This window comes from Zingiber officinale, chromosome 10B (genome assembly GCF_018446385.1).
Source record: "Zingiber officinale cultivar Zhangliang chromosome 10B, Zo_v1.1, whole genome shotgun sequence".
Classification (NCBI taxonomy): domain Eukaryota; kingdom Viridiplantae; phylum Streptophyta; class Magnoliopsida; order Zingiberales; family Zingiberaceae; genus Zingiber; species Zingiber officinale.
Window position 1 is genome coordinate 90254893 of NC_056005.1, and position 26544 is coordinate 90281436.

A 26544-nucleotide genomic window follows, 5' to 3' on the forward strand; every position below is an offset into this window, starting at 1 on the left:
ATAGTCACTATGAGAATGTTTATGACACTCATATAACAATTCATGAAGCATTCTCATAGCGAATCAATTCAGTATATATTATTTAATATATATACTATGCGTCAACTTAATATTTTATATCTATGACTTATGAGATTAAGCCATCAATTGATCTACATGCTAGTCTCAACACATTAATATTACTCTTGTACATTAATGTTTGATTAAGAATAGCTATATATATATATATATATATATATATATATATATATAGTCTCGCACTATTAATTCAACCAATTGATATCTTGTAAACTTGAACCTACTACCCTAGGACATTATTGTACTTATTCATCTAACACATATCTAAAGTAAATATAATAACCATAAACTTTATTTTTTTATTAATGAAATATGATATAAAAATTTCATTGTTAATCATCTCATAATTAACTCTAAGAGCTAATACTAACACTTTAGACATAGGGTGGAAATGGAAATCTAATTGAGAGACGACTTTTAGCGAGTTTGAGAATACATCGAGACATAATCCAAAGAGTAGGGAAGAAGGTGGATCACCCTACCGTAATCCATGGCTCTCGCTAAAGAAATCATACACCCCTCCATTGAGACCAATCGAATACGATGCTGTCGAGATGCATTCCGAAATCCATGAGCAGAATTGTTGGGAAACAACATAACCAACAAGAGCCACTTGCAAGAAGTCTCAATCAACCATATCAAAAGCTTTACGGAGATCAACCTCTAGACAAATAGAATCTTATTCATATTGAAGGAATACTATGTTTATATTGAAATGGAAAGCATGCCAGAAATCTGTTTTTTTTCCCTAATAAATTAATGACAAATACTGTTCTTCATATTCCATTGTTTCTCACTGTTTATTATCAGTTTCAGTTGCATTGAGTTCATCCATTCTTGTATTGTTTTTCACTGCTGATGGTGCCTGTTAAACCGCATACCTCGAGTTCCTTCTAGCACACCTGAAGTCGATCCATCGGGTATGATTGTTACTCGATCGACTTCTTGATTTCACGACAGGGGAATGATTTATTTTTTTTTTGATAAACAACTAAAAATAATCTCAACAAACCTGATAGATCTGGAAGATAATGTAAGGATGCCCTGATTTCTACTAATAATTTGTAGGCATTCCATATAGCCATTCTTTCACTTGGAGACAATTTGTTTCCATCGAACGAGCCATCCTGCATACAAGCATTGTTAGAGGAAAAGGTTAGATTGCATAAACTTTACGAGCGAAATAGAATCTTGCATTGAAAACTTACTTAGCTACTTAGCTTGTATAACTTGAGGATTTGACCAACCGAGTTGCAAAGGAACCATCGATACAATGCTTCACCGGGTTTGAGAAATAATAGCCTTCCTCTGAAACGAACTCAGGGGGAACGTATCCATCTACAGAATTGACAGCAAATTCCTGGAAAAAAATACCGTGGGTATGAAAAAAATGCAGCATCGTAGCATTTACGGCCACAAAACCTGCGTATTGATCATCAGCAACCGAGGTAGCGAGGTTAAAGTCACGGAAAAGCTTAGCTTGTGGAAGGCTTCACATTGCCAGTTGCACAACACATTCACCCGATTTATATGATTGACAGGTGAGAATGTATGCAATGCGATGAAACTTATATCATTTTGGAAGTATTAGTATATATATCTCGGCACACTTCAACATTTGCCAGCCTATTGTGTCGATATGATACAATATCAAAACAGTAACATCTCAACCAGAGATTGAAACCCTAGCATGGAATTGCCCATAGTTTACATCTAGGCCTTGGGTTATCGATGTCATATTTTTGCATGTTACTCCACTTAATGAATGTAAGATCAAGCTTGAACGATAGATTCATGAAACAAAAAAAATTAAGTTACCGGATGCCTCAGAAGAAATGCTGCCACCCTCCCCTCATTTTCATGATGATCAATGGAGCAAGTACTATACACAAGCACACCACCGGGCTTTACCAACCTATTCATGTTTGTGAAAATTATAAGCTCGTAAGATGTGCATCGAGTATTCTCCAAGCATGAGAAAATACCAGTATGTCTAGAAAGATACAAATTTATATAGATTGAAAAATATAAAGGGCAATGTAATTAGTCAAATGCTCTGAAATGTATTGTTGTAACAAACTAGGGTTGTAAACGAGCCAAGCTGAACCGAATAATAAAAGGCTCGAGCTTGGGCTTGGTTCGTTATCCCTAAGCTCAAGCTCGGCTCGAGTTCGATTCGAGCTTTAGTTTTTAAGCTCGAGTTTGGCTCATAATAAAATTAAATAGTTTAAGTTCGGCTCGAGCTTGGCTCAAAAAAAAGCTCGTTTAAAAATTAAACGAACTTAGTTCAAGCTCATTTAAGATAATTAGCTATATATATATATATAAACGAGCCTCTTAACGAACATGTTTGTGAGACTTTAAACAAATATGTTTACGAACTTATGAGCCAAATACTGTTAAGCTCGAGTTCAGCTCGATAATATTTTCGAGCTCAAAATTTGGCTCGTTAACTTAATCGAACGAACTTGAATGAACTTTTTTTCGAGCCAAGACCCAAATAGTTCGCGAACGGCTTGACTCGTTTACAACCCTATAGCAAACAGTCACAGCAGCTCTATCCAGTTGAAGGATATAATAATGTACTCTGAAAGATTCATCTGGGATTTTGCAATTAAAAGGCAAAGGAAGAATAAAAAGAACCTCACATGGAAGCTGCATTGAGGAGCTCATCTTGCAAATTCTTCAATTGCTCAAAATCTTCAAACCGTCTATTCCAGCGCAAATCTGCCCGCTTTTAGTGAAGAAGGTAACCAAAAAACAAGTGTGTAAGGGAAAAAAAATCTAAGAACAACATAAATTTTACTCATGAAAAAAGGTATGTAGCTTTGCACAATTTATCTGAACATTAAATCTTAATCAATTTAGTTGACGAAATCTGAATAATAATAGAATAAAAGAAACATGCATCTTATCCAAGTACTTGTACCCTAAACTACCTTGGAGAGGACACCCAGTCCTGAGCAAGGAACATCTAACAAGACTTTGTCAAACTGAATATTATGCATTTCCTGCAAGGAAGAAAATATAACTTGCAATAAGTTATGCCCAGAACCATAACAAAATGCCCAGCAAGCACATTACTAACAACAAAAAATACCTTTCACAAGTTTCTTTTTCTAAAAGAAAAAGTCAAAACGACACATAAATACTATACACGAGGATGACCTGTTTAGTTATTTTATTTTTCTCTTATTTAGCCTCAGTTTAGAATGATGCAGATAAATGGAGTTCAGAAAAATCTAGATCAATCAGGGTATAATAATATTATTTTACCTCTGAAGAAACTAATTTGAGTTTATGATTAGACTGGTCAAATATAATTGTATTATTATGGCAGAAAAGGGGAGATTCTAACACAATATCTACTAACTACATATCCCACTTGTCAAAAAAGCTATATATATATATATATATATATATATATATATATACACACACACACACACACAAACACTCTAACAGCCATATAAACTACACTTCCTTCAAGCTGAATCATAGAATTGATTGATGTCTAGTTTGTGGGGGGAAAAGAAAGACAGATTGTGAAGAATTGACAGAAAAGACATTATTTTAATCTATTGATTCTATTCAATTGGCATAAACGAGAAGGCTGGGATAAAGTTTAATATTATTCTCTAAGTTGAGGAAGAAGATCTTAAGGAGGAAGGCAAGTTAAGTTTTGGCATCAACTTGAATCTCGATAGAAAATAAAGAGGATATTGGAAGAGAGGAAATGACTAATTTATCTACCAAGAGTGCAATGAAGGGATATATAGAATATTTCTGATAAAAATAATATTAGGAAAAGAGATACACTGGGAGAAAAAAATTGACCATTTCACCATAGAGGGAGCAGATGGAAGGAGAGACAGAGAAATAAAACTAATATGGATTTTGAGGAAAGAGAAATGATAGAGAGACAAAGGGCAACTACTATCATCTTAAATGATAGAGCCAATATATCAAAAATAAATGAAACAATAAAACTGAGATAGAGAATTTAGCGGTATCTTACCTTGAGAAAAAAAGAAAAGATGGCATAGTGTTCAAGTTTCAAATATTGCAATTGTTTAATCTGCCTTTTTTAGATACTAGCTTTTTTCCTTTTAACCGACAGGTGACCCAATTAAATTTTCAGGGTCATAGCAAGTCTATCTAGAGGACACCAATATGCTGCCAGGTGGTTCCAGAGAAGATGGCTAGAACTAATAGGCATGTGGCGCAACGGAGTTGTTGATGCATATTGTTTAGCAATAGGTGGATGGAGATAGATGTGTGGAGGTGCAACAATAGAAGACGCTAAGGGATAGAGGGTTTTGCAAAGGCATGGAGACACAGAATAAGACAACTACAAAGGTCTTGTGCTAACAAAAGAGGAGACGAAGCAAGAAAAGTGATGATCTTATGAAGGTGTCATTGCCCATTGGATATGCAGAAACTCAATTGAATGTTGTCCAGGACGATATGTGAGAGAAAAGAGCAAAATCAGGAGGATGTTGGCAACCTACTTGTAAATATGCAATTACACAATATGTAAAATAATAAAATAAGATAACTAATGCAACAAGAGGGGACTATCTAGGGGAATTTACCCTAATAATTTGTCCATTATAACATGGTGTCAGAGCCACCTCGTGTTTGTTCCCATCATGCGATCTGAGCGTCATGCACAGAACTGCTCCTAAGGTTGGAATTCTGTTCCAGTCACAATCTCCTTGTTGCGGGTTCCGACCATCGACTTCATTAATAAATTCTTCTGCTGCTTGCATCATCTTATTCCTAATGCACACATTCTTTATTGCCAGAACCACACAGCTTGTGCACTGACTTGCTTCCTCCACAGGAATTGCTCACAAGGATTTTAGAAGAGCTCTGACACCAGTTACATGGTCAGATCAATAAAGGTTGGTAATACAAATGGTATAAACCAAACTATATCCCTCATATCAATCCCCACAAATAGAAATATGTACCAGCACATGAAACAAAGGTTCTGATCACAGCTTTGTCAGATTAGTACATGGATTATGTTATGTTCATGAGATTTAATGAAAGCACCAAGGAATTAACATGATATTAGAAGAATGACAGTAGATTTCCAATCAGAACATTCATAAAGATTAGATGGATATAAGGATTGTTATGATAAATATGCATTTGTATGATTAAAATTTGTGAACTGTATACTCACGGCATATAAACGAAGGTCCGCATTGGTTGTAGTCACCACATCATGGACATTATGTAACCTGGATGTTTCCTTAAGAATTCTTAAGCGCCCTTTGTTTATGTCTATTGCCAATATCATACCTGGAAAAGAGAATCAGAGTTAAGTTTCTAACTAATCTCTAGAAAAAGACAAATCAAAACTAAGGCTACGTTTGGTTGGGTGTAATGTAATCTAGCTTGTAATGTAATCAAATTTGTAATGTAATGTAATGTAATCTTGATTACATTACTACGTTTGGTAATGTAATGTATGTAATCTTTGATTACAAAGGTGATTACATTCTTTTGTTTGGTATCTATTATTTTTTATAAGGAATGTAATTCATATTATTATAAAATGACAAAAATATCCTGTGACCTCTATCGGCGGTCGCCACACCTCTGTCGGAGTTTGCGGCAGCCATCGGCAACCAGCTACCGCCGCCACCGTCGGTCGCCGCAGCAGGCCACCGTCTTCGCCAATCGGCGGCGATGGGCGACGACAGGCGGGCGACGACCGGCGGCCGGCGACCGGCCGCGACCGGCCGGCGACCGGCGGCGGCCGGCGACGAAGGTCAGCGACCGGTGGCGGGTGGCGGTCGACAACATACTAGGGGTATATTCGGCATTTAAACTTTGGTGAAACAATGACCTCGTAATGTAATCGGATTACATAGCATTTGCTTTTTAATCCAGATTACAAATCTTCACTACCTTTTGTAATCCAGATTACATTACATTACAAGTTTTAAATCAAACCAAACAAAATAATCGACTTTGTAATGTAATCTGGATTACATTACAAGGTAGATTACATGCTACCAAACGCAGCCTAAATGTAAAGTTTGTGACCAAAAGGCAACCAACCCCATATAGGGCATCCTTAAAGTCAATTAGATGGAACTTATTTGTTACTGTTACATGCTATAAAACTAATACTAAATTCATAAGACATGCCATTTTCATTTCCATCTGTCTCAGTCGGAACTATCCAATGTATTCTAGAGAGAATACATTCATAATCCTACTAGCTTTCATATTTTCTACCGTGCACAATATTTCCATGCAATAGTTCATTTCTTTCATGAATAAGTGTTATTTTTGGTATATGTAAACTGGGATTTCACTGAAAAGTTATTGCCCCAAACCTGGAGGAACTAGATTGTCATAATGAACCACTAAAACGCTGCTTCGGACATGAGAAAGAACTATGTAAAGAAGACTATATTTTCACATATGATATTACCTTGGCCTCTCAAACGTGATGCCATAAAGAGTGTCTTTCCACCAGGGGCAGCGCAACAATCAATGATGGTATCTCCTGGTTGCGGGTCCACAACTGATACAACTAGACCTATTATGGAATATTGTCTCGTGTCAATATATTGTTCCAATACTTTATGATTGATCCAAACATCTATAAGAAAAAAAAAGAAACATTATGTGAACTCAAATTAGGGAAAAGAATTTAAGATTTGTTTTTGAAAAATTTAAAAGCTAGACAGTTATTGGGAACAAGACACTTAGAGCTTGTAATCTCTTTTTGTCTTTGTGTTCTATAAACCTTCACGTAAACAACTCTCAATTTTAATAAACTTTTTCTCTTTGTGAGATTTCTCCTTTTTGTGAGATTTTTATATGCGAGATTGGTTCTTTGTGTGAATTTTATTCAGTTTTAGTGTGTTTAGAGATGCATTCTCAGTCCTTTTATAACCTGGAGGGAAAGGAATCAACAGTAGAGAAAAGATTCTCAGTGGAAAAGAAAAAGATGGAAACATGGGGGAAAAGGAAGAAAGGAAAGAAAAGAATTTTAAAAGGGGAAAATCGATCGCAGCTGGCTGCCACAAGGCTGCGGCTAGGCTTGGCTGGGGGTTCTCCATGAGGCCACTGCCACCTCACGGAGGCATCCAACCAGACAAGGCTGCCACGACCTCCTGGCCAAGCGAGGCTGTTGCAACCTTGGGAGGCCAAGCGAGCCCATCGCAACCTCCGGAAGCCTTGTGGCCAAGCAAGGCCACCACGACCTCACTAAGGCCCGCAGAGAGCTCCACTTGGTGCTAGTGCCGAATTCTACCCGTGCCGGCTGGCACAGCTCAGAACCTTAATCCTTGAATGCTACAGACATGTATGCTTAAGATTGCAAATGGAATATACTAGGTCTTTCTTGAATATTTAGTCTGAAAAATATGGAATAGAAACCACTTTCAATGAGGCAACCAATAGTTCATTCAGGATGAAGATGGATATAATGCTTGGAATTAGGTTATCTATTACTTCGCATGAGCAAGCTTGGAGTTCTAAGTGGAGCAGCTGTTTCCATTATTATACTTGGTGAAGATGTATACAAGTTTGATATCCATTGCAAAGTAAAGATATATCTGCAAAACGTAACCAAAAATGCACAGAAATTTGAAAGCTCTATAAATCATAAATACTCATGGCAAATATCAACTTGCTCATTGAAAATAATAATTCTTGATAGTAAAGAAATTACGCTCAAAATTTATGTGATAAAAAGAGTCTGAGAAATTACTACCTGCGCTTTCATCCTGAACTGAACATATACCTTCTTTTAGTAGTCCAGATTGTATTACAGTCTGAGTAGAAGGAGAAGTTAGAAATCTGATGCTAAGAGTAGTACCATAAATTAAACTTGAAAAGGGCACATCAGAGAATTTTAATTACTAAACTCAATTATGGGACTCCAATGACAATGCTGGGAGTGTACCTTGGTGAGTGCTTTGAGACTCAAGAATGTTGGCAAGATAATGGATATTAAAATGTCAAAAAAATCAAGTCACACATAATAAGAGTGAAAACCTAGCAAAATTACATGACCAAGTAATACCAATTTTACCTACATTGACAAGTCTTTTACGGAAGTTTTCAAGGTATGCTATATGCATATGCGTTGATGTATAAGCATATCTGTTTGCACAGCATTCTAAATACTAGCTAGTAACAGGCAGTTTGTCCTGTACTTACTGGTCCTTGTCATCAATGTTTGGACTGAGGGTGTAATTGCCAGATGAGTCCAAACTTCTTACAGTCTTTAGTGTCTTTTCTTCTTGAAATTGACTCTGCTATCTTTTTTTGTAAACTTCTTCTCCCTCCTTTATTTTGCCTACTTTTCCTTTCTTTTCATTCATGCCAACAACCCCACTCCACATGGTCAATAAGACAACCCTTCCGTAATATTTTGAAGTCATGAAGGAACAAGTTTTGTATACGAGAATGTAATCAATCAATTCAATGACATACAACAGAAGAATGCATCGCTAAAAAATAAACACATTGTCATGATGTGTAAAAACAATTCTAATTTGTTGCAATACCTGCATCCCAGTTTGAAGTCGAACAAAATCCTTTAAATATGTTGAAAGTTCAAATGGAACCTGAGGAAAACCGTTAAGTTAAATATAGAGAAAATATATGCTTATAGAAACATTCTAATGTTGTAAGTAACAAATTCTCTTGCAATATGACAAGAACCCAGATTTTCAGATGACCAAAATTTAGCATCACATTCCAATTTTTTACATGCACCGTTACAAGCCATCTCCTAACCCTCCGAAACCACAACTCAATCTCTCTCTCTCTCTCTCTCTCTCTCTCTCTCTCTGGATGTCTATGGGTGTGTACATACAGTTCGATTTCTAGTAATTGCTTGCTTGAGTAAAAAAAAATATGGGAACTGGAACTTAAGGTCACAAACAAATATCATATAACTTGGCAAGAGCAAAATGGCGAGCAGGCAAGTAGGTTATGATGAAGACAAGAAAGGGGATTAAAGTTAAATAGATCAGAAGAATTTCAACATTAATCCCAAACAATGTTAGTGGAGTCCCCAGACATAGAGTCTCTGGAAGACATAGCTATGAGCTAATCTACCACCTCCTATGGATGATTTGATTTTCACCTTTTCATCTTTAGTTGTAAAAAAAGCATTCAAGCTCAAATGTCAAAGACATCTCAAGCAAAACATACTCTAATATCCCTCCTATAAACTATCTTGTTACTTGTTGCTTATTTTAATAATTCATGTTAGTTTGTGATGAAGCTTCCTAAACAGAGACTACACATGAAATATAGTTATCGATCAAGAAAAAGTTCATTGCCACATATCTTTCATGGAGAACAAGGAGAATTAAGGATAGGATCATGATAGGGAAACTTTTCAAATCCTTTGAGAGCTATGAAACCAAATATATTTTGATTCCTAAATCACATGCTCTGAAATGTAGCAAGTGTCCAAGCTAGAAAGTGGCTATGATAATTGTGCTGTGACAGAAAAGAAACTTAAATCACCTTCAAGGATTTCAATTGATTAGCAAGGTCAATTCTTGTGTAACCTTTGGCAGTGTTAACCCTAACAGAAACTGGATTATCATCAGTTGCATAAAAAACGAGGTGTTAAAATCCAGAAAAGTGTAGCATCAGATGTTACACAAACCTTAGTCCAAAATAAGGATTACTGTTATTCCAATTCATTAGTTTCACAGATTCCTCGACCCCCCACAAGTTTATCCATCTTCTCACCATCCACTGAATAATAGAAAAAAAAAAAAATTGACCTCCATCAGTTTTGTTGCTTGTTTCTTTACATTCTAGTGGCTAAAATAACCTCATTTTCGAATTAATTTCGGACTAATTAAAACTGAAGTACCAATTAACACAGGGAAATGCTCACCACTGGGTGGGAATGTATAATGGCAAGAGCACGTGCTTGTGAACGATCATCACCGACTACCTTTGGCAAGGGAAGCGAATCTGTATCCTGAAACAGAAAGAGAATACTTGGTCAAATAAAAATAAGAGGCCAACAAGATTCTGGTCAAACAAAAGCCAAACAACATGATCAAGCACCTTCAGTGAAAGCAGCTTCCGCAAAATTCCATTAACCAAATTTCCTGCTCCAGGCCTTAAAGCCCTTTTTGCAAGTTTGACATTCTAAGATTTCAAAATAAGTCATAATACATTAGCTTGTAAAGATAAAAGGTAAATTAAACAAACAATACCATCATCTTAATGCCATCATCATCATAAATTTATGTTACTCCTAACAATTTGGGGAAGGGTATATGGATATTGTTGCATCATTGAACTCTTTACAAGATTATCTCACTAATGATATATCTTTCCTTCATACCTTCAACTCTAAATCGACAAAATTATCCAATTATTAAATTTACTGGTCATTTTTAAAATGTGCACATCATCTTAACTTGTGTTCCCTCAACTTATATCTTATCAAATTTAGACTTAACGGATAGTATTTCAAGTTTTTTGTAGTGTTCTCACACATTCATCCTAGAATTCTCATCTCTAATGAATTGACTTCTGTATGTGTCATTTCCAAACTATCAAACACTATGATCTGTAAAGTGTAAAGTATAACAGATCATTCCATAGTCTCAAAAAAATTCTTTAAGTCTAATGGTCACCACATCTAGAAATAATTGATGCAAACTGAAGCCATGAACAATGTGATATTTTGAAACTAATCATGAAAAAAAGGTCCTATTCCTCTTGTTTCTCAATACTTCAATCAACTATCAAATCAAAGGTAATTTCAACAACTTATTTGGAAGTTAAATAAAAGAAATGTACCTCATCAACAACAGCATATGGGGGCATTTCTAGCTTGATAATCTCATAAAACCCAATTCGAAGTACCTAAAAGTTAGAGAATGTTGCCAATACGTCATAGATTAACAGTGATTGAAACATTAGGCCAAAGTATCTAATAATAATGATATACCTTGAGAAACATATGAATTTAAACAAACATGAGTTAAATAATTGACATTAATTAAGAATTATGTATTGCAGAGGAATGTGACCTGAACAAAGCTTTCATGCTACAAAAAAAGGCCTAGATATTGCATTTTTATTTTGTTCATTTGAAGTTCTACTAATGATCTGAGTGTCTGTATAATAAGGTCATACTTGCAAAAGCAGTGGCTCCATGCTTCTAAACATGCCCTCCTCCTTGCAAAGAGACATGATGAGATGGTCAAGGTAGCGTCTCCAGCGTACAGTTCCTCCAACAATCTCAGTCACCTACAATATAGTGGGGAAAGTAAGTTCACTGAAGATTAATTGCACAATATTTGATTTTACTATTCAAAAATTTGCACAGATATTCTTATGAATATAATTTTTTTTTTATTAAAACAAAAAAAAACATGTTGTATGCTACTAATGAGCTTGTCTCTCTTAAAATAGTAGCTTAATGATTGGAAGTTACAATTTTTCTCCATTAACTTTAAACATTCTATGAAATGCCTTTGAATTTAAACAATTCCAATTATTTTTTTATAAAAAAATCAATATGTGTTTATTTAATGTCAAAAAAAGGCCCCAAAAAGGCCTCCTACTTTTCAAAAAAGCTTGAAAAGGCACCCTCTTTCAAAAGCATGTAAATAGGCCCTTTTAGAATTTTTCAAATAGTACCCTTAATCTTCACATAAATCTCATCAATTATCAACTATAACTTTGCAGACTTGATTGAATTTTTCAAATAGTACCCTTAATCTTCACATAAATCTCATCAATTATCAACTAGAACTTTGTAGACTTTATTGACAATCAGGCTAATTTATTGTTTAAATAGAACTTGGAAACTGTAGGGTTCCGAAGCAAAATTAAAGATGAAAGTGCAGCGTGAAAAAGAAACCACCATTGATCCATGTGAATTCTAATTAAACGTTTGTGCAGAATATTACCTCTTAATGCATTGAACCATTGCAAATCTGGAGAATAAAGTCGAACTCAATACGATCAGCACGTTGGTGCCTCTATGGTATCCACACGAGCACAGCTGCTTTGCCACCCATCTCATGAGCACAATTGGAGTCTTTAATTCCCATGTTGTAGTTCTAGCTACTATTTAAGTGAGATCAAACCCTAACTTTTAGGGTTGACATGATCTTATTAGATAAAATTGTGTTCATAACCTACTCAACCTCCAAGTCATATCTAATAAGACATTTCCCCCTTTTTTCATGCATATCCATAAAATTATAACATGGGTATAAAAAAAATGGGCTTTATTTGGTTTGGGCTTGTTTGAAAAACTCAAACGCAAATTAGATTAACCCATTAATTCAACAAGTTTAAGATCCAAAACAAATTTCAGATTTAAAACTTAGGCCCAATTTATTTTAGCCATACTAAAATAAATCAAACTCCAAAATCGATGTAATCTATGTGTGCGACCCAATAGGTTCTCGTAACATTGACAGTGACTCTAAAATCTCATTTTAAAGACAGAAGCAGTGGTATCTAGCAATACATTATGGCTACTCAAGTGACGAGAATATTATAGATTCAATATAACTTATCCATGACTATTTTATTGTATAACTTAATCCTTTTGTCCATGACATTGATGTGGACGCCGAGGTGGATGCCTTTGTTAGACATTGTTATAATTGGAAGCAAATTAGTTACTGCTTAATTAGCTACTGTAGAAATAAATTAGTTATTGCCTAATTAGTAGAAAATAAATAATAGCCTAATTTAACTACTGCTATAGTAAAAACAAATAATGGCTTAATTAGCTTTTCTATTTTTGATTCCTTGTTTCCTTTATGGGTTGGTCTTTTCTAAATCGTGTCATGTTTGACTCCTTATATAAGGAGTGTTATTATTAATAAAGAGGAAAAAGAAAAATTGAGTAATTGGAATCTGTCTAGGACGAGTCTTTCCCCCTCCCTTCCCCCTTACGCGTTGCATGACCAAGTATGGATCCGGATCTCGACCTGTGACTCGATCCTGCACTCGGGACCATAACAACATGGTATCAGAGTCAATCATGGGTGACACAGATCCTACCACATCCAAACTCGATGCCTTCATGGAAAGATTGATCTCACAACAGCAGATCACCTTCTGCCAGTGAGGACTAGAGGAGCAGATGACTGAGTTATCTCGTACTATTCAAGAGAAAAGACGACAGCCAGTGCCCACCACAAACAACCCTACTAGCGTGGAGTGTGGCCCTTCCAAAGCCTCGGAGGTTAGACCTGAACCACCAATTAGTGGCACCCTGGTTCCACAGTACTCGAAGATAGAGTTCCCCACCTATTCTGGAGAAGGGGATCCACTGGGTTGGATTAAAAGGTGTGAAAAATTCTTTGTCAACCAAAGGACCATAGAAACCGACAAGGTTAGCTTTGTTGCTTGCCACTTGGTAGGGGAAGCCCAACTTTGGTTTGATCAGATGGGGCAGGAAGAGCCAGATATGACTTGGAAGCAATTCAAAATCTATTGTCATATCCACTTTGGGCCGCCTATGAGCAACAACCCTGTGGGAGAGCTAGCAAATATGAAGCAGACAAGCTCGGTAGAAGACTACGAGCGGCAGTTCCAGTCCCACCTCACCTAGACCTCAGACATCCGACCACAACAACAGGTTAACTTGTCCACTGCATGGCTAGTCGAAGATCTCCATATCGACATCAAATTGTAGAAGCTTAAAAACCTAGGCATTGCAATGAATATGGTCAGGGCATTAGAACGGAAGCAGTACTTCCATCAAGGCGGGGGTGCTGCACACGAATTGGGGTGGGACTACAATCAAGCTCAACACTAGCAATGCAGGCCCTCCTTTGGCGAAGACCAAGACAACAGGAGACATCAACAAGGAGACTCCACTAGTTTCATTCTTCAAGCGTCTGACTCGAACCGAGATGGCAGAACGGAGAGCCAAGACCCTTTGTTTTAACTGTGATGAGTCATACTCCATGGGTCACAAGTGTAAACGCCTGTTTTGAATTGAAGTGTCTGATGATGACAAGGAAGGTGAGAAAGAGGGGGAAGTGATTCAAAAATTTCCCTCAATGCTATTAGTGGCTTTATACCCTGCTTTCGAGCTTGAGGACAAACTTAGCATCAAGGAGGGGAGTGATGATGCGGACGTCGAGGTGGATGCCTTTGTAGGACACCGTTATAGTTGGAAGCAAATTAGTTATTGCCTAATTAGCTACTGCTATAGTAGAAATAAATTAGCTATTACCTAATTAGTAGAAAATAAATAATGATCTAATTTAACTATTGCGATATTAGAAACAAATAATAGCCTAATTATTTTTTCTATTTTTGACTCCTTGTTTCGTTTTTATGTTGATCTTTCCTGAATCGTGTCATGTTTGACTCCATATATAAGGAGTGTTATTATTAATAAAGAGGAAGAATAAAAATTGAGTAATTGGACTCTGTCTAGGACGAGTCTTCCCCCCTCCCTTTCCCCTTATGTATTGCATGACCAAGTACAGATCCGGATCTCGACCGTGACTCGATCCTTCACTCAAGATCATAATAGACATCTAGATTGATTTACGAGGCATAGATTGTATCATCCTCTCGTCAATCTATGTGTTTCTTGATCTCTAAGTAGACTTAACAAAATAAACTCAATATCTCATACTATATAGTCACGCATTTTAATAGTCCTACTTAATCAAAGGGCCACTTCCATTATATGGAAGGGATAAATTTCATCTACATCACTCACATCCTTCTATATAACTCATTACATACCTAAGGAATGACTTTATAATTAACCTTGTTACCGGAGATGACGTTTGTCGATACTAAAGTACATATCTCCTTATGTAGGAAACCGTAGTGACTTCAGGCTAAAGGATTGTTTATACTAATAGTCACTATGAGAATGCTTATGACACTCATATAACAATTCATGAAATATTCTCATGGTGGGTCAATTCAGTACATATTCTCTAATATATACTCATGTCTTAACTTAATATCTCATATTTATGACTTGTGAAATTAAGTCAACATTTAACCTATATACTAGTCTCAATGCATTAATAATGCTCTTATACATTAATACTTGACTAGGAAGATAATGGTGTTTTATATATCTATAGTCTCTCACAATCAATTCAAATAATTGATATCCTATAGAACAGAACCTACCACTCTAAGGCATATTATATTTTTTTCAAATTTACACAAATCTAAATTAAACATAATAAACACAAAACGTTGCCTATTATTAAAATATGATACAAAAGTCTCATATCAATCATCTCATGATTGGCTCTTAGGGCAGACATTAACAAACTTATTTCCCTTGGTGAAATTTGAGCCCTTCACTACTTGTGAAGCATCAAATACCCTCTACCAACTCGGTAATTAACTCATCTGATCATATTGACAATTATATCAACATTAACATAGTTATATACAAAATCAACCATTTGAAATATGATTGTATGCAACTCATGCGTTCAAAATATGAATTATGTAACAAAGACTTATATTAGCTTTCATTCTGATATGTGGGTATCAATAAACCTCACTAGTTTCACATTTCTCACTAACCAAGGGTAGAATCATGTTTTCCTTAAAAAAAATGGTTATATGTCATAGAGGTATCCATTGGCTTCCTTAGTTTCAATTTTTATAAGCAGGCATCACTGCACCTCCCTAATGACATTCCTAATATTTTTTTATATTCTTGTCACTAGGATAATGTAGAATCATGTCTTGAGCAAGTATGATTCTATGCCACAAACATATGCATGCATTTTTTTACTCTGGTAAGCATCACCACACCCACTAATGAAATTTTTAGAAATTTATCATTTTTTGTCACTAGGATAGTACAAAAACATTTTTCTTGAACCATGATTTTGTGCCACAAAGATTTCCATTAACTTTCGTTCGCATAGGTAGGCACCATTGCACCTCACTAGCACTACATTCCAAGAATTGGTACATAAGTTTTGGCATCACTAAACCTTGCTATCATAATAAGAACAAATAAATTATATAATTAATTGAATATCACTAAAATAGATTTTATTTAAACTAATGGAATTTATTAGATATTTATACAATATTAAATGTCGTGATAAAAAAAATCTAGAAATTTATAAAGTTAAAGGGACAAATATGCAGTTTCCCCTACTATAATGTTTTAGAACATTTTGAAATTTGGCATCAAATTTGAGGCACAAAACTGAAAAAAAATAATAAAAAAAAAAGGTGAGCAGTTTATCACTACCAGTCTAATATCTCTATCATCCAAATCTCTCGTGCGAAAACCAAGCGTCCTCTCGACGTAACCCATCTCATTCTTTGCTGAATTCCTCCCCTTCTCGTTCAACAAATCCGCAAACGCCCCTCCCTGGTCGATCCTCAACAATCTCACCGCAGATACTATTCCTCGACAAAAAAACACTTTTTTTTTTTTTGGAGAAACACCAAATAAAACAGGATTAAAAGGAAAACACACGCTTTTGCTACATTATGACTCGCGTACCCGCTCGGTGAGGCGAAATCTCAGTATTAACCGTATTATCAGTGTTCTTCTTTCTTGGACCCGGAGAACCTACTGCGTGTTTTTCTCAGTGAGCTCCATTCCAGTAGGGGAAAAAACCACAAAAATCCAGTTTTTTTTACCTGGGAAGTAGGTGGAGATCCGAGCAATGGGAATTGATCCGTGAAAAGGGCCAGAGAAGGGAGGATGAGCCTTTTGAGGGCAGGGGGTCTTAGAAAGAGCAGAAGAGAGGAAGTGGGAGCATAAAGGGGAAACTGAAGCTCCCTCCATGGCTGCTTCGGTGGGAACGCTCAACGTTGGACAGGGTAGAAAAGGTTGTGGATAGGAGGATTAATAGTTAAAAAAAAAAAAAAAACAGGCTCGATTGGGCCGCAATATAGGCCTTCCTTAGTGGGCTAAGCAATTTAGGAACAATTATAAGGACTTCCTTGCCCTCCACATGTGTAGCTGAGTTGGTACTTGGACGATATTTATCATCAGTGAGGTATAGGAAGATTGTTTGACTAAAACTGAATAAATTTTCATAATTTATCTCTTTCTAAAGTGTATGGAATTGTCCTGAAAAAATGGTTCAGGTGACAATTTCACGTTTTGCCAATAATAAGGACTTCCTCCGTGACAATTACACTCAACTTTAAGTAAACATATATATTTTTTTTACTTGAACCAAAATGAACCGATAAGAATAAATAAAAAAAACTTAATTATTCCGTTAACTATTTTATTCCAGAGTCTAAAAAGATCTTAGATTCATTAAAAAATTGATACTGTTGCATCCTTAATACTCTTGTATCCCCTATTTATTTATAATTTTTTTAAAAAAAAAATGAGTACTTTGAATCATCAATGTCTTTTAATAAAAAATTATTAGTGACCTTAAAGATTTCAAAATTACATTGTTGCACTCTTATAATAGAGTGTTTGATGCCCCTTGACTAAAAATGTTTATTAGTTTTGAAGAGTTTAGTTCATACCAAATCAACACAACTTTGTTCTTAGTGATTTTTTTGTTTCAAAATTTGAAACCTTTTAGGGTCATTTTTTATTAAAAAGTTATTGATAATTTATAGAGCTTGATTTTGTTATAAATTTATGAATTCATGCATTTTTTTTCAAATTTAGAATCTTTTAAAAACCATTAATAAGTTTTTGCCAAACTCATTAAGCTCATAAGACTTTTTAACAAAAAGTTACTCACTTACTCATGGACCTAAAAGACTCTAAATATAAAAAAATAATTAAAAAAATTGAGAAGATTATATATATATATAAATAAAGTTTTAACAGCTCCTCTTTCTTCCTCTTCCTCACTTCTCGCCACGATACCCTAGAGTGCCCTAGCTCCTCTTTCTTCCTCTTCCTCCCGACGTCGCCGCATTTTCCTCTTCCTCCCGACTTCCTCACCCCCTCGCCCAGTCCCTGCAGAAGCACTCCTCTTCCTCCCTCCCTGTGCTCTAGCGCCTCTTCCCACTGACCTGTGCCCTAGCGCCTCTTCCCACCGACCTGCAGAAAATCGCTTCGATCTGAAGTGCAGAATCGCAGCAAGGAGTGGAACCTCTCACAGGCCGCCGCGCCCTCTTTGTGCCCTAGCGCCTCTTCCTCCAGACCTGTGCCCTAGCGCCTCTTCCTCCCAACGCTGTCGAGACCCGCCGTAGAGACCCCCGCAGAAGCCCTCCTCTTCCTCCCTCCCTGCAGAAAACCGTGCCGATCTGAAGTGCAGAATCGCAGCAAGCCGTCCTCACTAGCTTCTGTATCCCTTCATTGTCGGTAAAAGCTTATTTTTATAAATTGATTTATGATTCTATATTATACCGGCAGAATAAAAGATTTCTTCTTGGGGTTATGAAGAGATGCTTAGTATGCAGATATGAGATACTAGACCAACATTTTTATTTTTTTTAAGGATAAGAAGAATGGAGGATAGATTTTATTTTTATCATTGTTTTTCCATATCTTATTTTCTGGTTAAGATCTTATGACTAGAATCAAAACTGAACATTACATCAATATGGTAATTAAATTTGAGATGAAACAATTATCAGTTTTAAGAGAAGGAAAAAAGTTATGATGATTGAAGAAAAGTGGCCCAATGATAGAATAATAACATCAAGTTGCATGGAAAAATAGAGAAAATAACAAGGCTATTTGAAAAGCAAAATAAATAAGATGTTACAATAATGTCCATAATCATCTGGAAAGCAATCTGCTGGATTTCTCAGTTAATTATACAAGTTAATAGGCTTAGATTTACTAAGCTAACCAATACCAAAGAACACAGTAATGTCTCAACATAGAACACAGAAGATGTAGATGATTACGTAATAAGAATCGATTGATTCCTAATCTGAGTTTATGAATTCCATAGGAACTCTGGAAAAAGTTGACAAGTAAAGCAACCTTTAGGGTACAAGTGCACCAGAGAAAATCCTACTAATTTCACATCCAGTTTTTTAGCTATCGGTTTTTTTATAAATTGTTGTTAATTGATAGAGTTCTTTAGCTATCAGTATGCTAAAATTCCCTCTCTTATTTTTTGATAATTTGCAAGATTATGTTGAATGCCTATTGTTGGAGCTAGTTTTAAAAATTAACTTACGATCAAATTTGTTTATATTTCTGTTGCAAATTTCATCATATTGTTTACGATAGTATTTATGATCCAATTTATTTTTATTTATGTTGCAAATATCATCATATTGTTACAATAGTTTTATTGTTACCATAGTGTTTTTGTTTCTGTTTTACAATATCTGCAATAAGTTGTATTTTTTATTTGTTTATCTAATTACCTATTGTTAATTATAATGTGAGGGTGTCCAGAAATGGAAGAAAATCGAGTTGATGATCAGGAATATATTCCCCAAGTCTCGGATAATCGAAAGCCAAAAATTGGAATGGAATTCTCATCACTAGAGGAGACATATTCATTCTATAATCAATATACACGAGAAGCTGGGTTTAGTTCAAGGATGCACACGAGCAAGAAAAATAAGATCACAAATGAAGTAACGTGGAAACAAATTGTATGCTTTAAAGAAGGACATACAGATCTAATACGGTGGAATAAACATACAAAAGGTGATCAACCGACAAAAGAAAGAGCACGTGGTGCAGTTAGAACTGGTTGTAAATCAAATATTACATTTGTGAAGAAACAAACTGGGCTTAATTGGGTTGTTAGTCACTTTATAGAAACCCATAATCATCCACTTTCTACTCCATCCAAGGTGCATTTGTTACGATCACATCGTAATGTTTCGGCAGCAAAGAAAACATTGACGAAACATTTGCTACGGTCAAGCGATATGTCTCAAATAAGAACTCACTAATGGATTTTATCACCCGTTTTAATAGAGCACTGAGACATCAAAGACACAATGAGTTAGTTACTGATCATATTGACATGAATGAGCATCCAAAAATTAAGACAAATTGGCCAATGGAAACTCAAATGGTTAAATTATACACAAAAAAGAAATGGCTGGAATTTCAAAGTGAAATCAACGAGAGTCATGGTTATTATGTGCAACAAGCATTTACAGGAGTTGACTCAATGGTTTACCATGTGATGAAATTTCAAAGTTCTTCTTCCTCGAAACCAATAGTGCTCATGCATGACAAACAAAAAGATTACATATCGTGTAGTTGCAAGAAATTTGAGTTTGAGGGCATTCCATGCAGACAGATGCTAGCTTTTTTTCATATCAACCAAATGTTTCATTTGCCTGATACATATATACTCAAACGATGGACACAAGATGCAAAAATTGGAGCAATATATGCTTTGGGGGAGCAAAATTACACTAATGATCCAGATCCATAAAGGTGTTTGATGTCGAGACACTCGAGGTTATCTTATAAAGCTTCAATATTAATTGATAATGCATCTTTGACTAATGAAGGGACAACCTTTTTGGATGAATAATTCGATTCTATCTATACCAAAATTCAAGAGATGAATATTAGTAGAACATGCAATGATAAAAGTCAAAAGAAGAAATCTATGGATGAGGGCCTTGGCATTATTGATCCTTCTTTAGTACGAACAAAGGGATATGTGAAAAGATTGAAATCATCAAAGGAGAAATCAACCTCAAATTCCAGGCTATGTCATGGATGTGGACATCGAGGAGTGTCACATGACAAGCGCAATTGTCCAAATTTGCAACAAGGGGGGTATGTGTTGATTAATGATGCATTTTTATTGTAATTTTACTTGCAAACATAAATTTATGTCATTACATTTTGTAAATATGACAATGTGTCAATTATCAGATCGACTGAAGATACTAATCATAATATTGTTGATGACACGTATGAACCAGATTTGACATCTATAGCAGGTACTATTAAAATTTTAATATGTTAAATTATAGTGGTTCATTGAAAAAATGAAGTTAATAATTGTATTTATTGTTGCAGGTTCTAACAACATGCACTAGGATGATGTAGTAATGATTCATTGCACTATGGCTACATTTGAAGCAACGGTATGATTAAAACTTTCTGTACATGGAATTGTATTTACCTGAAAGATTTTCACTAGTCAATACGTATAACATATAAGAATCATATAACAAACGTGTGCAGGATATAGGATTTAAATTCTCAATTCTGCTAAGTCTTTCTCCATATTTGTTTTAAATTCTCCATATTCTCCATGTAGAATATACAGAAGGTAAGGGAGAAATTTTTTTGTATTCTTGTTTGCTCAAAATGAATTCAGCATTCTTCAACACAAAATGGATTTGGTTTGCCATAAGATAAGATGTATACTCCAGCGGATAGATGTAATCTCTAATTATATGGGTTTTGCACTGAGAGGTGATCACTATCATTCAAGTATGATTCATGATCATCAACAGAGAGAATTTTCTTGCAAATCAAATAGATGATTGGCAAGAATAGCTTGCTATAGATAACTAGATAATCATGGATAAAGAAAATGAAAACTGATGGATTGGTTGCATGCCAAGTTCTGTACCAGTTTTCTCAGCTTTTGCTCATTGTCATAATTTCTAGATTGGTTGCATGCCAATTTCTAGACTGGTTGCAGGCCTCACTTCGTACAGAACTGCAGAAATTAATGCTCCATTCCTCCTTTATAAGTCTTGATCTAAGGGAAGACACTTTTAAACTATCCATCTTATGGTCTGAAACCAATTCACAGGTTTAGTAGCCTCCAAAAAAAGTAAAGTTTAGCATTTTTCTATTATTATACAAGTGCGCGTGCAATGTTTTTTAATTAAATCACAGAGATTTTAATGGCACTGTAGAGCTAGGACTATGTTATTTAAGAATCTTCCGTTTATATATTCTTGAGTTTTGTTATAGAACTGTAATTTTTTTTGTTTTTTTTTTTTTTGCAGAAATCACAGACGACTTTGACACTACTGGGCCTCCGAGTTTGTGGTCAGCACACAAAAACTAATAGAAGTAGGGGAAAAACTATTGATGTCTCTAAGAAGCGATGAGCTTGATCTTGTTTTATTTTCCATTGCATCTTTACTTCTATGTCATGTTTGCGTGGAGCTTGTATCTTCAGACTGTTAGTTTTACATTCTCATATTCTGAAACTTGTAGCTTCAGACTATCATGTTTACGTTGGACTTAAAATTTTGCCCTACAATATTTGAAGTTACAGTATTATTCTGCAACATTATTAATTTGAAGTTAATTTATGTCAGTGCCCACTTAATGATTCAGTTTATTGTTTGAATTTGTCTACTTAATGATTCAGTATATTGTAAAAAGTGATAATTAAGTAACTACAAACTACAGAGCAAAAGGAGCTTTCTCATTGGAGATGACACGGACACAAATTTATGTCCATGGGTTTCCTCATTGGAGATGAGATGTCAATAATAATACGCCAACTAATGTTATATTAGTTTCTGAAGGAATATATATTGAATGAATTGATCAAAAGAGTAATCTTCCTGTTGATCTCAGAAGACTGGGACTCATTTGAACTTCCATTCCATTGAGCACCTGTATCATCTTTCAGGCTCTTTGAACTTTTTAAGGTCCGTCCTCTGAGAGATATAGGATCACTGGTCTTTGTTCCACCATATGATTCTATCTGTTTTGATATATTCCTACGTGTTTCTATGATCCCATTGGATTCACTGTCCTTTAGTGATTTCAGAGGCATCCTGAAAGAATGAAGTCCACCCATGGTAGTGCTATGAAAATCTGGTTCAACAATCTTTGCTGCAGCTTCAATTATATAAGATGCATTTCTAGGAGTTCAAGAATCTGGTTCAAGAATCTTTGCTCGGCATCCTCTGTAACTTTGTTTCTATTTTTCCAGAATAGATATTGTTTCTTGTAATCACATGATATACACTATCATTGGAGTAATATCAGTTGCTCATCAGAAGAATCCTGATCAGAATACAACTGTGCTAAACTGACATTCAATCCACTTGGAGACGAATTTATTTTTTACATATATGGTTTTGAAATGCAAGTTAGGTGTGCTTGTATTGCCTGATTATTTCTTCCAGATCTCTATTGGACAATTATAATGCTGCTGAAACATATAATCAAATGCACCAAAAGTAAAGAAGCATCTTGAGGGACTGCAAAACAGCTCATAAAAAAAACATTTGGAAGATGCTCTCCACCACCAACAGCAATTTTGAAATGAAGAATACAATTTACAATAAGAAGAAATAGAAAGCATAATGATTTTAGATTGCAAAAGGGAACAAGTATGTGAAGCATACAACAACAACATATGTTTCACAACATATTAAGATAACATAACATATGTTTTAAATTCGATACACCACTTGCAACACCATTGTTCAACTTGAACTCAGATTAAAAAAAAATAAAACATAACACCAACAATAACAACAACTAGGAATTGGAAAGCTGCACTATTTTTTTTTAATGTATCCTTCAACCTAGGTTTTTTTTAGAGCTCAAAAGTTGTTTGTCCAAGTGCGCTTGAAAAGCTTTTTGTGCCTCCAATCTACTTTTGTATGATTGATGTATGGCGCATTTAAAACCAATAACTTGACTTGATGCTTCTATCCACGTTTCATAAATACCCGGATTATATCCAACAAATACAACATACGTTTTCCCCTACATTAAAACAATATTCAGAATTTTGTATAAATAAAATATTAGAACTTAAAATGAAATGATTTACCATTCGTTGATAAAAGGAAACGTTGTTTTGTAACTTTCCTGCATAACCGATATGAAAAACATAATTGACAGTATACATAATTGACAATAGATGATGGTATAACACAGAAGCAAAACAAAGATTCAAATCATGTTTTAAAATTTACAACAAAAACAACAAATTCATTAATTTAAAGATATTTCAACCACAACAAGATTTCACTAAATTTTTTTTGAAAAAACAGATAACCAATTTTCAAATAACTTTTTTCTATTGCAACAAAGTATAAATAATTCTGCTGTGTTGAACCAATTTTGAATCAAACTAGAATCAAGCTCAAGCTTAAAGATAATGAACCGAGCATGAGCTCAAGCCTCTTATAATTCATCTTGGCTTATTCAATTACACCCCTAACAATAAAACAACCTTTATAAGTGAGACAATGATTAAACACTATAACGAATAATTAAATAATTTAAAATTAAAATCTCAACTACAATACATTTCAATGGACTTCCATAAATACTTTCCATTTTATTTTAATGATCAACATAAAAAAAACTTCCATAGACCCTAACAAAAAGAATTATCTGACACTCCAACTGTTATCTAGCATTTAAGATTCAAATCCAAAATACGATCCATGAGAAAATATATTCCTCTACAAACCTAAAAACGCTAAACACTCCGAATAAATAATCACTATCCCATATGAATTTGAAGACATTAATTTCAAAGAATCATAAATCAATTTATAAAAATAAGATTTTACCGGCAATAAAGGGATACAGAAGCTAGTGAGGACGGCTTGCTGCGATTCTGCACTTCAGATCGGCACGGTTTTCTGCAGGGAGGGAGGAAGAGGAGGGCTTCTGCGGGGGTCTCTGCGGTGGGTCTCGACAGCGTTAGGAGGAAGAGGCGCTAGGGCACAAGTCTGGAGGAAGAGGTGCTAGGGTACAAGGAGGGCGCGACGGCTTGTGAGAGGTTCCACTCCTTGCTGCGATTCTGCACTTCAGATCGAAGCGATTTTCTGCAGGTCGGTGGGAAGAGGCGCTAGGGCACAGGTTGGTGGAAAGAGGCACTAGGGCACAGGGAGGGAGGAAGAGGAGTGCTTCTGCAGGGACTGGGCGAGGGGGTGAGGAAGTCGGGAGGAAGAGGAAGATGCGGCGGCGTCAGGAGGAAGAGGAAGAAAGAGGAGCTAGGGCACTGCAGGGTATCGTGGCGAGAAGTGAGGAAGAGGAAGAAAGAGGAGCTGTTAAAACTTTTGGTGTGAAGAGGCATATAATGGTTGTGACGCGGACTGTGCCACGAGGGCAGTCCACAACGGTTCGCACGGTTTAGTCCGCAGCAGAGCATCCCTATATATATATATATATATATATTATAGTGCAACACAAATTTGATATCTTTAGAGCTATTAAACAATTCTAACCAATGACTATTAAACACTTGTATAATGTCATTGATGACCTCAAAGAGTTTTAAAAAAAAACAAGTATATCGGTGAGGATTGGTGTAGATTTTCATTGATTAATTGTCATCTTTAATTGATCGCATTCCTTCTAAATAGTTATCTAAATTAGGAAGCCAATGACTTCCTCGACCTCCTCTGTCATTTCCACCATCTCCACCATGGTGACCAATGCACCGCCTCTTCACATAATCTCATCGTCATTAACATGGCAGCCACAGCTTCTTTGAAACTCACCTCCACCAATTATCTCACCCAACACTCCAGTTTCAATCTCTCCTTATTTGTTATGACCTCATGGGTTACATTGATATCTCCAACCCATGCTCATCTCCCACCATCTCTTAAGATAATTTCATGGTCTCCAATAGTGACCACTCAACACTATCATTGGTGCTCTATCGTCCACCTTGATTTCATTCATTGCTGCCTCCAAATCATCTCTAGATGCTAAGTGTTGGACGTTGAGGAGATGAAGGGGCACCCCTTCCCCATCATCTTCCTCATTTGATGTGTTAATAAGAGAACAAAGGGGCACCTCTTCCCCTTCGTCTTCCTCAAGTCTCCTATCTAGGAGCGTCCAAGTGCATCAGTGAAGAACACGGGTGGAATTTGGTTTGTGATATTTTTGAAAAGATTCCAAGGTGGTGATCTTCTCGACGATGATGAGCTTCACAGAGGCAAGCATCTTCTCCAGTGTCTTCTTCAAGTTCTCCTCCAAAAGATCACTGTAAGTCTTTTGTTTAGTACAATAGATTAACATGATAGATCAACAATGATATTAGAGCCTAGGTTGCTCAGGAGAGGAGAAATCCCTCCGACGATCAGTGATCACATCTCGGCCTGTTGGGTTGTAATTTAGTTTTTACACATTTCTTTTTGTATAATAAAATTTTTTATAGTTACATCAATCATCATATCATGATTGTTTGTTTCTTAATATAAAATATTAGCATACTTGTTCTAGATTTCATGTGGTTTATTGGTTACTTATGGTGCTAGTATATTTAGTGATCTATCTTTTCCTATCTATATTAGCATGAAGTGAGCAATGTTTTACAATAGAAGCTTGAGTGTTAACCTTGTTTTAGGATCTCTTCACACATTGCCTAATTTTGATGGTAGATAACTTTAAAAATAATCATGATTCATAGAACTGGATTAGTACTTGTGTTTCTAAGGTGACATCTTAATTACATTTTGGTTATTGAATAATCTCGGATCATGTCAACTCACTTAGAAAAATCAAAATCCCTGTATTTGCATTTGTATATTTGCATATGTGTTAGTGTTATACTTTTAAAGCACCAAAAAATAGAAAAA

General features: G+C 35.5%; 1 protein-coding gene across 3 annotated transcripts; it reads right to left on the bottom strand.

Moving 5' to 3' along the window:
* Positions 1–742: 742 nt before the first annotated feature.
* LOC122029302 (probable ribosomal RNA small subunit methyltransferase B) lies at positions 743–16907 on the bottom strand. Of its 3 annotated transcripts, XM_042588236.1 has the most exons (19): positions 16729–16907; positions 16589–16660; positions 16331–16485; positions 11239–11352; positions 10900–10965; positions 10156–10239; positions 9980–10066; positions 9743–9834; positions 9598–9658; positions 8625–8684; positions 7826–7886; positions 6536–6643; positions 5273–5391; positions 3018–3089; positions 2727–2812; positions 1897–1993; positions 1287–1438; positions 1091–1205; positions 743–980 (listed from the first exon to the last, which is right to left on the bottom strand). In XM_042588236.1, the coding sequence occupies exons 1-17, from the start codon at positions 16874–16876 to the stop codon at positions 1295–1297; spliced, it is 1626 nt and encodes a 541-aa protein (XP_042444170.1). In that variant the 5' UTR covers positions 16877–16907; the 3' UTR covers positions 743–980; positions 1091–1205; positions 1287–1294. The 3 variants fall into 3 exon arrangements, with proteins under 3 accessions (XP_042444170.1, XP_042444171.1, XP_042444172.1); XM_042588237.1 differs by lacking the exons at positions 9598–9658; positions 9743–9834; XM_042588238.1 differs by lacking the exons at positions 743–980; positions 1091–1205; positions 1287–1438; positions 1897–1993 and adding an exon at positions 4674–4953 and having other exon boundaries at positions 2746–2812.
* Positions 16908–26544: the final 9637 nt, after the last annotated feature.